The sequence below is a fragment of the Sapajus apella genome, unplaced genomic scaffold, assembly GCF_009761245.1.
Source record: "Sapajus apella isolate SASKATOON/1434 unplaced genomic scaffold, GSC_monkey_1.0 scaffold23, whole genome shotgun sequence".
Lineage (NCBI taxonomy): Eukaryota > Metazoa > Chordata > Mammalia > Primates > Cebidae > Sapajus > Sapajus apella.
In genome coordinates, this window is record NW_022436963.1 from 20,948 (window position 1) to 35,406 (window position 14,459).

The 14,459-nt window shown below is 60.6% G+C and overlaps 1 protein-coding gene across 10 annotated transcripts in view; it reads right to left on the minus strand.

The window, feature by feature from the left end:
* Positions 1-14,459, minus strand: part of PLXNB1 (plexin B1) — a 28,620-nt gene extending 14,161 nt beyond the window's left edge. Inside the window, exons 1-17 of one of the 10 annotated variants that reach the window (XR_004272393.1) lie at positions 13,293-13,462; positions 9,327-9,379; positions 7,540-8,652; positions 6,478-6,660; positions 6,082-6,210; positions 5,856-5,956; positions 5,414-5,546; positions 4,968-5,124; positions 4,602-4,710; positions 4,419-4,527; positions 3,323-4,003; positions 2,990-3,112; positions 2,664-2,786; positions 2,193-2,286; positions 1,930-2,108; positions 1,651-1,802; positions 75-180 (exon numbers count right to left, since the gene is read on the minus strand). Coding sequence is in view for 8 of the 10 variants with exons in the window: in XM_032289691.1 (XP_032145582.1) it covers positions 75-180; positions 1,651-1,802; positions 1,930-2,108; positions 2,193-2,286; positions 2,664-2,786; positions 2,990-3,112; positions 3,323-4,003; positions 4,419-4,527; positions 4,602-4,710; positions 4,968-5,124; positions 5,414-5,546; positions 5,856-5,956; positions 6,082-6,210; positions 6,478-6,660; positions 7,540-8,646 (3,486 nt within the window). In the remaining 2 variants the exon portion in view is untranslated. Of the gene's footprint in view, positions 1-74; positions 181-1,650; positions 1,803-1,929; positions 2,109-2,192; positions 2,287-2,663; positions 2,787-2,989; positions 3,113-3,322; positions 4,004-4,418; positions 4,528-4,601; positions 4,711-4,967; positions 5,125-5,413; positions 5,547-5,855; positions 5,957-6,081; positions 6,211-6,477; positions 6,661-7,539; positions 8,653-9,326; positions 9,380-12,582; positions 12,971-13,292; positions 13,504-14,025; positions 14,137-14,214 lie in introns of those variants that run through there. The other 9 variants (XR_004272394.1, XM_032289691.1, XM_032289689.1 and 6 more) reach the window with 9 other exon arrangements.

Here is a 14,459-nt window from a genome sequence, read left to right on the forward strand (position 1 = left end):
TAGCCAGATGGGTTGAGAGGAGCCGCCAGAAGGGTGGTCCACTGGCAGCTGGGGGTGGCTCAGCAGTCAGGTACCTGGTAGGCAAAGTCGTGCTCTGACACGCCGCGTCCTCTTCCTGGCACCTCCACCGCTGTGGCTCCGGCCACCTCCTCCCCACTGGCCCCGGTGATGCACACGAGGCTGCGGGCACAGGGCAGGCTATGGGGTGCCAGGCTGCACCGAGGGCCCCCCTCAAGCTTACCTGGCAACCCCTCTGCCTGCCCCACTGTCAGGTGATCTTCCCCTCCCCATCCTCCACAAGATTAACAGAGACCCTCTCTCACTTTGAAGGGAATTCTTTATGACACATCAAAAGGCCTTGGTATCTGAGAATTAATATTTGTAGTTTTGATCATTTAAGTTCAACACCAGAGCCCCCCAGCAAGGAATAATTTATCTGTGGCACAAATTTACAAAGGGGCCCTGTCAGCCTGGTTGTGGGGCGAGCTGCTGAGCTAGTGAGTGGGCACAGCCAGCCGCCCACGTCCTCTGCCATGTCACATTCACAGTACCCACTCAAAGCATGGTAGAAACTTGATTTATTCAGGAAAAAGAGTCCCTGAAAGCCTCTAGTTAGACAGAGGAATACATGTGAAGGGAAGGTGAACTGTCTAAGAAAATGCTGGTTCTTAGCCAGAAAACAGAAGCTTGGGCAAATTAACTTCCAGAATGTTAAGCCTGCAGCAGCTCAACTCAGTGGCATTGTCACAGTTGTTTCGAACACTGGGAAGACAAGTGACGTAAGCCACGCAGGGGAGGCTCCGGACAGGATATATGCTAATTGCTCCATAAGTCACTTTAGCCTTATGGTTTTGGAGTGTTAACAGTCTAGATAGACACCTTCAGTTCTTGGTCATAACACATTCAAGGGAAACTCCATGCTTTAGCAGAGTGGTTCCTTGTTTCAAACACAGATCTGGGGTCCCACTGTGGGCTTCCTGAATCCAGATGTCTGAGGGGGGAGTTGGGATCTGGTCTGTTTGATCTGGTTTGGGGCAGGGTCTGCAGGTTACCCTGATAGCCAGGTTTGGGCCCTGCTGCTTGTGAGCATCTCCTTAGGAGTGTCCTGCACGTACAACTTTGGGGCCTGTAACCGCTGGCCAGGTTACCATAACCCAGAATCTCAGTGAGCAGTGAGCCCCAGGAAGGCAGCAGGGGCCCCCAGAGGTGACAGTGGAGCCTGGCCCTTGGCAGATATGCCCTAAGTTTACCCTTCTGAGGAGCCTGGCGGCCCAGGGCAATACCTGGGGAAGAAGAGGGAGCTGGTGAGAAGGCCAGCCCCGGAGCATATCTGTCTGATCTAAGGGCCGTGCTGCCACAGCTATTAATATATCCACAGTCCCTCAGAAGACGAGGGAAGCAGAGCCACCAGTCAGCTCGGGGCAGTGACAGGCCCAGGAAGGATTCCCCAGTAGCCCATGCCAAGAACCTACAGGTCTTGTGGGTGCTCGGGGGCTTCAGTGGCAATCCCAGCACTCCAGCATTATGGCCAGAATCAAGAAACAGGGAGAAAGGGGGTGGATGAGTGGTGGACGGGAGGCCCTGAGCAGCAAAGCCAACCACAAAGGTCCCAGGGAATGCCATGCTCCTTGCTGGGTGCAGCCAGCTCACCTGCTGGAGACCTCATACTGCTGCGTGTCCACAGCACAGGGCACTCCAGCCACCGTGACCATGCCCAGCACATCCTGCACATGCTGGCCCAGGTTGGAGCCCCTGATGGTGACACGGGTGCCTCCGTCTACAGGCCCAGTCAGTGGCTCCACCTGCTCCGGGACAAGGACTGCTCACTTCTACTCACCTGGAAAGGCAGCCCAACTTCCCACCTTTGGGCCCCCACACCCTCCCTCCAACAGCAGCAGTAAGGAAGGGATGGCCAGCCTTTCAACAAACCGAGTGGATGAGGGGCGCTGGGCACTGGGTGGCCACAGCCTCAGCCTCAGCCTCACCACAGGCCTCCCGGGTCACACAACGTGGACGCTCCCCCTCACACCACACACAGCCATACTGGGGCATGGCGGTTTGGCAGCGGCTGCAGTCTCCATGTCCCACGGAACAGTCATACAGTACCACTGGGGGTGGCAGAGATGCACCTGAGAGGCAGGCCTGGGAGGACCCTGCTACCACTGCAGCCCAGCAGCCCGCAGGTGGCTCACCATGCAGCCCTTCAGCACTGTCCACACGCAGACGGCCAGCCCGACGCAGAAACAGCCCCACACGGAGCTCTGGCTGCAGAGCCTCATAGCTGAACTGGAGAAATGGGAGTGGGGTCAGAGCCAAGCACTGGGGGAAGCATCAGGCCTGGGAAGGCGACAGTCAGAGAAAGGACTAAAACGACTAGTTAGGAGCATAGGGTCAGAGAGACCCCATGGGACCACAGGTTGGAAGGCAGAGGCAGAACTGGAGTATGCGAACCCCATGGTGTCTCAAGTTAGAGATCACAGCTGGGATGCAAGGACTCCCAGCTGATGCACGTGGTCAGAAGTCAGAAATGGGTGCGGAGACTCCCTCAGGGCCACAGGGTCAGAGCGTGGGCCTGGAAAATGTGGTGCAGCCAGCTATGGTTGGCAGCCAGGCTGTGGCCAGTGCAGTGCACCCACGCCCACCCAGGCGCTCGTGGTCTGCACCTGGTGCTGCTGGCAGGTGACACGGCACTGGGTATCTGGAGGCGGCTCACACTCGACCCGGGCCTCAACCACCACCTCGAGGCCCTCCAGCTCCATCACACACTCATTGTCTCCTGAGCCATCCTGAGGGCAGAGAACACAGCTGTTGGGCAGCTTCAGGAGCTGGACCCAGGGAGTCCTGCAGCTCCCCAAACAGATCCCCCAGCACAGCCTCTGGGTGGGGTTGGGCCCTGGGACTCTGCCCTCTTCCTACTCCCCAGGGCTTGTACAGAGTTTGTCAACAGCCAAGGAGGCTGCAAGAACAGTGGCAGGTAGGACACACTGACCTGAAAATGGTGCAGGTTCCTGCCTAGCAGTCGGATTTCCCGCTCCACATGGACCGGCATCAAAGTGGAGCCCTGAATGCTCTCCACACAGGGGCAGGAGCTTGCCCCCGAGGTCACCTCTTCCTGCAGGCACCAAGGGCAAGGCAGTCTATGGAGCCCACCCTGCCCAGCTCAGCCCTCTGCCTTACTGGGTTCCAGGGGCAAGGCTGGTGTGGGGCTGCAGACCCCACCCTGCCCCTCACTCCCTCCCAGTGCAGAATCACCAGACAAGCTAGGGCTGGCGTCTTCCCCACATCCCCACCCCTGAGGCCTCCTTCCTGGGCTGGGCCTCACCAGCTCCCAGAGCCCGGGGGTGTCATACTGGTAGTCGAGGCTGGACGGGAGGATGAGGGGGGCGGGAGGGCCCTCAAGCTCTGCTGAGTCTCCATCACCTGAGAGGAGGGTGGAAGTGGAGAAGGCGGGTGTGTCACCCCCCATCCACTCGTCCGCCTCGGGCAGCTCGCCGCCTTCTCTCGTGAGCCAGTCCAGGGCGGGCTTCATGGAGCCCATGGCCCCTGGGAAAGTGGTGGCAGGAACAGTGGCAGGGGGCGGGTCCAGGGGCACTGTGGGAGGAAGGGCCTTGGGGCCAGGGTCTGCAGGGGGCACTGCTGCTGCCTCTGAGGGTGACAGCGGGGAGGCCGAGAGGTCCTCAGGTATGTCTGTGGGTCTGAAGTCAGTGGGGGCAGGGAGAGCGGTTCCAGGCCCATTTGAGGGGCTAGGAGAGGGGGGCTCCTCATGGAGAGGTGACTCTGTGGAGGTGGGGGAAGGTATGGGGCCGGGATCTGTCCACGGGCCCCAGGGGCTGAGCATGGAAGGACTGGGCCCAGGTGAGATGTCCGAAGCTGTGGCAGTGGAGGGAGCCCCAGGCTCCACAGGAAGGGGGTCAGGAGCAGGGGTGACCAGGGCTTTAGAGGCTGTGGGTGGGGAGGGGCTGGGTCCGTCTCTTGCACGAGGGGCTGGGGAGACAAACGGGCTCTGAAGGGGGAGGCAGAGGAAGACAGGAAGGGCCACTCAGCAGGCAGGCGCGGGACAGGAGGCAGGCAGGAAGGCAGGCAGGCACAGGGTATGTTAAGAGGAAAGGAGACCAAGGAAAAGAAAAATAAAAACAGCCCATTAATTCTCCACAGGAGAACACTTCGGAAAAAGGCTCCGGGGTGTCTGTGCCGAGGTGGGCATGAAGGCCAGATCTCCCCTGCCTCTCAGCCACAAACGCCCTTTCCCAAAACAGGCGGGATGTATCAGCGGCTGTTCTCCAGGGAGTCCATCACACACAGCGACCCCAGTGCTCAGGACAGAGCCTCACACAGGCAGACAGGCCCCGAGCCATGAGAAAAACTCTCACACTGGGACCGCCCAACCCCCGTATGGCCCAGCCCAGAGTCACACTCACCTGACGGCTTGCCACCATGGGCCCGGAGTCACACAAGGCCTTGTGTGTGCACAGGTGCTGCCAAATGCACCAGTTACACCCCCAGCGGCTGCTCACACAGGCCTGGCACCTGCACAGAGCACAGCCATGGGGCAGGGGTCGCCATGGGGCAGCCCAGGCCTGGGGACAGGGCGAGGAACTCACTGCGCAGACGGATGGAGCTCAGTGACCGCCACACAGTCATAGAAGGAGAGGGAAGTTTTGGCGATCACAACGGTGCCAAACCTAAGCTCCACGCTCACGGAGACATGGTCTGCAGAGGAGGGAGAGAGGACCAGGGCTGAGCAGCTAAGAGGTGCGCTCAGACCCAGAGCCAACATCCTGAGCTCCCGGATGGGGAAGAGAACCGGGGGTGAGGGAACACAGTCCAAGGGCGCAGAATGGAGGCTTCAGGTGGTTGGGGAGTGGGAGGACTCAGAGAAAGGCATCCATTCATGGCTCTTTGCCTGGATTCACACCTTAGCCCCACCGAATCCCCTGGAGCAGGGGCTGGCCCATTCTCTCACCCACCGGCTCCTCTTGGCAGCACTGGGGCCTCACTAGGGTCTGGGGAGGGACACATCACACCAGAACCAGTCAGCAGGGCAGGACTCTGATGTTCCCCAAAGTGGCAGGAATACGACTCCCCTGGCCACAGGGGTGGCAAGTCTGGCACTGATAGGAAAACCTGCCAAGAGAGCCAGGGACACACTGTTGGGGCTAGTGGGCAGCAGACCAGGGCTCACATTTATGGGGCACCCAATGTGGGCAGGCACCAGCAGTCAACAGCCCTCAGGCCTCCCCACACACCCTCTGGCCTGAGTTAGAAACAGACAGGGAAACTGAGCTCCTAAAAGAAGTAACTTGTGTGAGGCCATGTGGTATCCGGCGTGTCTGACACCAGAATCCAAGATCTCTATCCAGACCTTAATGCCCAGAGCCCTCCCCACCAGGGCCCTGCCTATCTGATCATTCACCTCCCTCCTCTCCTCTCGGCTGATGTTGGCAGGACTCATGGCTGCCACCCGCAGGCAGCCCAGCTCAGGCTGGAAGCTCCACAGCCACTGCTCTGGGCCCTGGCCCCTCGAGCACTCAGAACGGCGACTGCACCTGAGCGAGAATGACCAGTGTCTATCTGTGACCCTCACAGGCCACTGGGAGTTCAGAGGGTAGGAACTCCTACAATCTGAAAGACCTGGGCAGGACCCTAGAGTGGGCATGATACAGGCTCCTGTGTCTGCCCTGGCAGGCCACTAATGCCTAGTGCAGAGGATGGGGGTAGGAAATCAGGGTGTCTGGGGATCAGGGGTTGAGAGTCAAGGGCCAAGGGTCAGGAATTCTGGACAGGACAATTATGTGGGAGCACTGTGGGCTTGAGGCTGGGGCTGGGATGGGGTCAGGAGTCAGTGGAACACTGACCTGCCAAGGAGTACGCACCACCCACAGTATGGGTCCCTGTGGGCAAGGCAAGATGCACAGTCCAGGCGCTGAGCACAGGAGGCCACGGGAACCCTCAGAAGCTGTGTCAACAAAGAGGATCTGAAGCCAGCAATCCAAACACCAGTGGCTCACCCACAAGTGGATCCATGGCCCCACCCAGAGGCCCCGCCCAGCAGCTATGCCTTGGATTGTGCCTGGCACTCACTGTGCTCTGGGTCATGACATAGAGGTGCTCAAAGGTCCCATCAAAGGTGAGGTCTCTGCTCACGGCAGACCCTTGCTGGATGCTCTGTGTGGAGTATGGGTGGCCATCGCTCCCTGGGCCCAAGTAGACCTGGGATCAGAGACCACAGGGTCTGGGACCCAAGTCCATGGCCAGAGGCCCAAAGCCCTCCCCTCCTCCACCCAGTCAAAGTAATTTACAGATAGAATTTCCTCCTGGGCAGGATGGAGGAAAGTCACAGGGAGACACCACCCAGCCCTGGGAAGAGGAGCTTGGGTCATCTCTCCTGGCCCAGGGATAGCTTAAACCAGGCTGGGTCCCTAGCAACCTGTTCCCTCCAGACTCTACGGCAGGGGCTAGTACTTCCTGTGGGCTCACCCTGTGCAGCTGCCCCTGACTATCACCCAGGAAGGCGATGTTGTGTCCATCTTCCATGGTGACTGCCACAGCTGTTAGCTGAATCCCTGGCCACTCCAGAATTGGTGTAGCTTCCAGTGGGACCCGGCTGGCCATGGGGCTGGGTGTGTGGTCTGAGCCACAGGGATAAGCATCCAGGGTATCCTATAGGCAACAAGAAGCATCAGGAAGGCGCTTCCTGGATAACCTCCTTGGCCCCATCCTCCCTAGACAACCTCATTCCCTCCCCTAGCCACTCTGGTAGCTCTCCCTAAACAACTGTGTCTTTTCTGCTGGCCCTCCTGGGACAACCTCATCCCTGCCCCCAGTCTCTCTGGGCCCTCCCTGACAACCCTTCCATGGACAACATCCCCCCAGGGACATACTTAGTCCTATCACAGTGGACCGATCTCCAGCACTGCTCCAGTCCTTAGACACTTTGCAGTGGCTCCTTCCCCTCTTTTGATCCCCACCATTGCCTGTGGCCCCACCTTCTCCCATCCCTGGCCTGGGAGCACTGCCACCAGTTTATGTGGTCAGCCTGCTACTGGACCACTTCTCCAAAGCCTCTGACAGCCTGCTTTCCAGCTCCAAGCCCATTCACCTGGGCCCTCTCCTGCCTCTCACTGACTCAGCCCCCTGCATGCAGCTTCTTCCCTTTTTATCCATCCTGAGGCTACAGCTCATCAATCCCAACCTCATCTCCCTCTCCCGCTCAAGAACCAAAGGTCTCATTCCACCATTCTAGGTCCCTGCCCCTACCCAAGAACCCCAAACACTCTCTTAGTCCACTGACACAAGTACCACTCCTCCAGCATCCTGGTCCAAGCCCATCTGGGCACTGCTCTCTGCCACCCGCAGGCCAGGCTTGTGGTAAGGTACCTTCCACTGCCCAGGCAACACAGGAAGCACTTAACATCTGCTGACCTGATCATCCTCCTGCTACCACCAGCTGCCCTCAGACTCTCTGGGCAGCTTGTTGGCTGCAAATGCTTGGCCAGCGGCCTCAGAGAGGGGGAAAGGTGAGGCAGTGCTGGAACTCACCACTGGCAGCTGTGCACAGTCAGAATTGACATCATACTCGATGTAAGCCACCTCGGTCTCATTCTCAGCACGGCCCTCCCGGGTATAGCAGGCATCTCGTGTGCGATTAGCAAGCCGGTCCACCTCATCCAGGGGGAAGGCACAGAGGGCAGAGGCTCCAGATGCCCCAGCAGCCACCGATGGGGGCCGGCCCACGGTGGGAGGTGCAGCTGAGGAGAAGGCTGCAAAGAGCACCTCCCCATGCGCCACCTCCTTGGACGTGGCCACAGCTGCAGCCTGGATCAGCCCATAGCGGCCACCCTGGCAGGCCAGAGGCAACTCCACATAGGAGTAGTAGTGCTGGTCCCGGAGGCACACTCGAGATACATAGGCACGAAAGGCTCTAGACTGAGCCTGCAGGTCCCGCCTCAGGAACAGGAAGTAGGCGCTGGCCCCACGCGCAAAGGCACTCACGAAGTGGTGGCTGTACTCAGAGAGGCGGCCCACTGCCAGCTTGGCTGTCTCCTCGTAGGAGAAGGCGGCTTGGGGGTCCAGTGGCGACAGGGCCCGGGTTGTGATGGGTGGAATGCCACCCCCCACACCCCTGCTGGTATATCCTCGCCCCACAAACAGAAGGGGTTCCCCCGTCAAGCCCTGGGCTACCAGCCCCACCGTGCTGACCGCAGGGTCATTGGCAGCCACATACTGGGTGTCCCCAGGCCGCTCTGGCCGCAGCAGCAGCTGCTCGAGCTGCCCCAAGCGGCGCTGCTCACAGACTCCCTGGTGTACACTCCCACACACCACCAGGGCCCCTGGGCTCACCAGGAGCAGCTGGTTCGGGTTGTTAGTAGCCTGGGCCTGGGGGCACTCATCAGGCATCACAGGTGGCAGGCAGTCCCTGCTGTCTAGCACAGGACCAGTGGACACTGTAGCCTCCAGCTGCAGCCCAGGGCTCAGCTGGAACAGGAAGTTGGTGGCCCCCAGGTAGAGGGTGCCTGAGGTGGGGTCCCTTGCCAGGTGCTGCAGATACGTGCCATTGGGAGTGAAAGCAGCTGGTGGATGAGGCTGGAGGGTGAGGACCCACCCGGCCCAGAGCACCTGGAGGAGAGCTGGGCCCAGGGCAGGCATGGTCACCTGGCAAGGAAAGAGGTTGAGAGAGTGGGGCTCACATGACCACCAGAGCACCGTGGGGCCACTGGTAAGGGCTAGGACTGTGGCATTACCATGATGCCCCTCCTAACCTAGACAGCGAGCAGAGGCGGACCAGGTTTCTTAGACGGGCACTATGTCCAGGATGACCCCAGGACCACACACAAGAACAAGGTAAGAAATAGGAGACACTCTCCCTAGACAACATTGCTCATTCTCCCCAAGTGCTATTCTCTCTGGAGACTTGCACCCCACTCACCATCCCCCCACATCAGAGGGTGAGGGGCTGCAGGGGCCATGCCCAGGAAGCAGGGTCTGGATGGGACAGGAGAGAAGGTAATGAGAAGGAGGGGCCCAGACCCCAAGAAAGGAGAAGCTCTACATGGATGATGGTTTCCCAGGCAGAAGGAGGAAGGAGGGGGAGGTCTCCTGAGCCAGCAGAATGTTAGAGGAAGGCAAGAGTTGGGTGCAGGGCCTTTCAGGCCAGGAATCCAAAAGGGTAATAACCACAGAACCAACAGGCCTGAGAGACAGTGGCAGTAGGGAGAGGCTCCAGCTGGCAGAGGTGGGGCCTGAAGGGCTGCACCCCACCTCCCAGAGCCCTCAGAATAGGCAGGAGTCATGCTGTTCCCAGTTATCTCAGTGTAAGGTCGGCTCACCTGGCAGGGCTGGCCGGATCAGGAGACAACAGCATGACCCGTGTGGGAGCCACCTAGCAGGGGGAAAGCAGAGTGTAAAGCCAGGGCCTGGGCTGCAGGCATGTGGGAGTCCTGGGCTCCCCACCAGGGAGGCAGCACAGAAGCACCCCCTCCCCACCGCCCAGCCTGCCAGTGGAGCTGGGCCCAGTCTGGCCCCCAGCCACCAAACACATTCCACAGAGGACGCCTCCTCAGAGCCCACACGAGGAGGGGGAGGGCAGCAGAGCCAGGCACCCGAGGGGCCTGGGAAAGGTCAGCTAGGAAGGAGCCCCATGGCTGGCAGGGCCCAGTCAGGCCCCCAGCATGGCCCTCTCCCTGTGAGGTCCCTCTCTCTGCTCAAACCATCCCGTCAAGGCACCCAGGCACACACCGTCTACACTGCCAGGGGCTGTCCCAGCCCAAATGGCCACCAGCACTTTGGCAGACAGGCACTCGAACTGCAAGATGCATACACACCACCCACCCTGCATGCATATGCGCGCGCGCGCGCGCGCACACACACACACACACACACACACACACACACAGGTGCAGATGCCATCTATACACACAGCACAGTGACACACACAGACACAGCCACCCATGTTCAGACACCGCATGAAGACATGTCCATATAGAGACAACCCCCCACACAGAAGCACACACTGCACGCACACACACTCCACACAGATATGTCACACTCACCCACCAGAGACATTCGCACAATCACTCACATTTAGACCTACACATGCACACTCACGCGCACTCCTCTCGTTGGAGAGTACTTGGCTCCAGCCCTACGTACTAGAGAGCTGTAGAAGTCAGGCCATCTCTTGCCATTTCCTCTCCTGCAGTTCAGAACGGTGCCAGGGCCCAAGATGTGAGGTAAGTGGGGTGTGTCCTGGAGGAAGGCGCCATACCTGGCTGTTCCCAGGCCCATCCCCAGGATGGAGTGCCTGTTCTCCACACAGACCCCTTCTTGGGCCCCAGCTGAGGCTCCTGAGTCCCTGAACCAAGAAACTATGGCAACACCACCTTCCCCAGTGGTCCCCAGCCAGGAGCAGCAAGGTTGGTGCAGTGCGGGGACAGACAATGCATCTCAGACTGGGAGACACTTCCCCTACTTGCCTGTGCCCAGGCCACGTTGCCCAGCCCCTCCCATCACCCAGCTGCCAAGCTGTCTGTGCAAAACATCCTAAGCGCTTGCTTCTCCTAGTCAGCTCATCCCAGCAGAGGCCAGAGCAGGGTACTCCTGAGGCTGCCCCGGAGTGAAGAGGGCTGGCCACAAGGCTCAGGGAGGGTCCAGCAGCCTGGTGGAAGCTGGGACACTGTGGCCATAGCCCGGTGGGAGCAGGGGGGCCATGGTCACAGCCTGGCTGGGCACTGCTCCCAAAATAGCTTGGGGGTTTCCATTTTTAGTGTGCAGAAAACAGGGCAGCTCTATGGGAGGAGGAACAAGGCTGCCTCTGTTTGCCACCCAAGGGGGCGGGAGGAAGGGGGCAGCAGGGAAAGTCTCGAACCCGGCCAGAATCCCAGGACCGTGGCAAGACCAGGCTGCCCAGGAGCCCCCTACCTAGTTTCCAGGGGATGTGGAAAGAAAGTGTCTTCCCCTGGGAAGACAGAGTTCACCTGAGGATGGGCAGAGGCCACCTCTTGCACTGGACTGCTGTTCAATTCTCCTGCCACCACATGCCAGGGATGGGCCTTGGGCACAGGGTCCTATAGTTAGACCAATATTCACTCCTACTTGCTTACAAATATTTGCTCAGAGCCTACTGCGTGCCAAAGTTCTCCAGCCCTCAAGGGGCAGCAACAAAACCACTCCCCAAATGTGAAATCAAAGCTGAATCGATGGATGACAGAGCCTTGGGAGATGAAAAATAAAAATAATAATAAAACACTGGATGAGGAGACAACAGGAAGAAACGGCGGGATCAGAACAGCTCCTGGCCAGGCCACATGGGAGGTCAGCCACTGACCCACTCCAGGGAGAGTGGCCAGGCTTCTACAATCACGGTTCCCCTGTGAAACAGGACCTAGCACCACTTGCTCCTCCCCACATACCACAGGTGGCAGAAGGAGGAGAGAAAGAAGAGCAGTGACATTTTCTCCTCCATTTCAGGCACAAGGATTTCACTTAATCTCTGCCACAGGCCACTGAGCAGCTCCCAGCTCCTCCAATCTAGCCTCCCCCAACTCCCAACCTCTCAGGACTTTCCTTGAGCAGAATTGGAGTACACCCCTCCCCCAAGAGCCTCTGGGGCACCCCAGAGCAGGAGGGATAAAGGCCCACCCCTCTAGTCCACACCTCTCCCACCCGATCCATGCCAGTGCTCCCCCACACATGCTCTTCGTTCCTGCCGGCCTGAACTGAACCGTAGGCTGCTTCCGCTCCTCCAGTGGCCGCACAGGCTCTTGCGCTGTCTGGAATGCCCACTCCCTCTCTGTCCCATTAACTCCTATGCCAAACATCATCTCGCTGGGGAGCCTCCCCTGTCCTCCCAGGCTCCTGAAGAGGCACTGCATGTGGTGGACAGAATGGACACACCTACCCAGCACGGACAGACACGGCCGCTCTGCCTCAGGCTCTCCGAGCCTCAGATTTCCTAGTTGTACAATGGGAGGCAAGATTGCTCTGACCATAAACCTGATGCAGTGTGTGCCTGGCATTAGTGACGCCAACCGGAGTCACTTTTCTCCCTGTTCCACCCTCCTACTCTGGACTTGAAGCTCCTTGAAGGAAGGGATATGGCTCTGATGTGGAGGCCCCAGCAACTTGCAGAGACAGCACAGAGCAGATGCTCCCTGCATGGCAAACAAACCCCAATTTCACAGCCAAGAAAACCCAACAAGTAGGGGAGATAGGGGCCCCACACCCCCTTTAAGCCACTTGATCTCTCAAAGTTAAGACGTTGGCTCCATTTTTATTAATGACCAGTCCAGGACAGACTGAAAAGGCTGATCTAGAACCAGACCTCACATACCCAACTTACACAGCCTGGATCTACTGCCCACTCCCAACATCTGAGGCCCTGCTCAGGCTCACGGCCAAAGCCTCACTCTGCCTGTGCCCAAGCCTGCCTGGAGTCTCTTCCAGGCCCACCCTGCGGGCCCACCCTTGGGACTTTTGAGCTGGCCCAAGACTGCCCAACTTCTGTCTGCAGAGCAGGCACCTCCCGGATCCCCGTGGAGCTGTCCTCGCCAACAAAAGGGGCTCACAAACTCCGCCATTCCGCACCTGCAGAGGGACCGTAGGACAGCCCACATTTGCTCTGCCTGCCAGTCAGTGGGAAACCAGCCTTCCCGTTTCGCCCTCCTGCTCAGCCCTCCTGCTCAGCTCCCAGGGTGCACCACAGAGGTGAGTTACTCATTGACAGTGCAGTGGCGTCCGCTGCCCGCCCTGTTTTCTGTGTGTTGAGGAGGGGTGGGGAGATCCACCATTTACCAGGCACCTGCGATGACCCAAGGCGCTCGTGGATCACCCACTGAATGTGTGTGTGTGTGGAGAGGAGGGCCCCCCTCTAGGGGCCGCGAGGCTCGAGGTCTGCCTTTGTCAGTCCCACCGGGAGCAGCCAGGAAGGGCTGTTGCTACTGAGGGGAAGCCCCGACCTCCCCACTCGGCTCGTCCTCGACCCTCCCCAGGCCCCGGACCCCGAGGCGAGGACCCCATCTGTGGCCCTGAGAGGGCGGGGAAGGGGCCGCCCGGTCCCCGGCGGCGGCGGCGAGGAGGGGGCGCGGAGGAGCAGCTCCACCTCCTCAATCTCCCAATCGCGTTCCGGGCGGAGCCGCCAGAGTTTCCCTTCGCGCGGAGAGTGTGGTCCCAACTTTCAGCACCGAAACCGCCCACCACTCGCCCGGGCCGCCCCTGCCCAGATGCATCGAGGCTCCGATCCTTTCCACCCCGGGAGCCCGGGTCTTCGCCGCCCCGGCCCCGAGTCCCGCACTCACCACCCGGCCGGGCCCCGCGGGATGTGCGCGCCGAGGCGGGCGCCGGCCGCTCCGGGTCAGGCTCTGCGCGCGGCGGCTTCCCCCCGGGTCTGGCGAAGCCGCAGCTGTTACCCGGAGACCGAGAGGCGGAAAACTGCGCCCGCTGCCCGCCCCTCCCGCGCCGCGCTGCCACCTCCGGGAACAAAGGAGACAAAGCCGCGTCGGCCGGGCCCGGCTCCGCTCCTTCCCCCTCGCCTGCCGGGCCACCCTCCCCCCGCCCGCCGCCCGGGCCAGGCCGGAAGCAGCCGGGAGAGCCGGGCGCGCGGCCCCGAGCCGCCCGGGACCCCGCATTCCAGCCCCGCGGGCTCCGCGTCGGCCAGGGCGGGGGACTCGACCCCTCCCGCACGGGGCAGGGCGGGGGGCAGACGGCACCCCAGCTGTCGCCATGGCAACGCGGGTCGCCTGGGGGGTGAGGAGGGAATCCCTGGAGCCAGGGCCGCCCCGCCCCGCCGGCCTCACCTGCCTGCCGCGTTGGAGCTGAAACTGGGAGCTTTCCCGGTTGCGAGGGGCCGAGGCGGGGGATCGCGCTCCGCACCCGCAAGTGCTGGTGGAACGGCGCCCCGGCCTCTTCCCGCCCAGCCAGAGCCAGGTCGCACCCGCGTCCCTCACCTGCCCGGCCCGTGCTGCCTGCGCCCAGAGCTCCCTTTCCCTTCCTTCCCCGGCTCCGATGGTCATACCCGTCAACTTTCTTTACCTGAACTCCCAGGCGCCTTGTTTCTTCCCTGCGCACCTGGCCCTGCCCACCAGACTCCCCAGCAGCCAATCCCTCCTTCCGGCCCCCACCTCTGGCTGTTTGAGAAGAGCATGGGCTTTGGACCTGGCTTGCGCCATCAACTAAGCCATGTAACCTGACACCAACTCCCACCCCAGCCTATTTGCTCACCAGCAAATGGGGGTGTTACCACCTCTAGCGGGTCTGTGCAGGCAGGGCACCTGGGCTGCAGAGGCGCACAAGCAAGGGCTCACTTCTTTCCTTTCTTCTCAGCCTCCCTGGACCCGGACCTGGACCCACCCCAAGCTGGGAAGCGTTGGGCAAGTCTGGGCTCCTTCACTGCCAAATATCTGGGCCTTCTGCAGAAGGAAACGCTGGCAGAAGGGTTCTCTCCTGGGGCCCATTTGTCCCCTGTG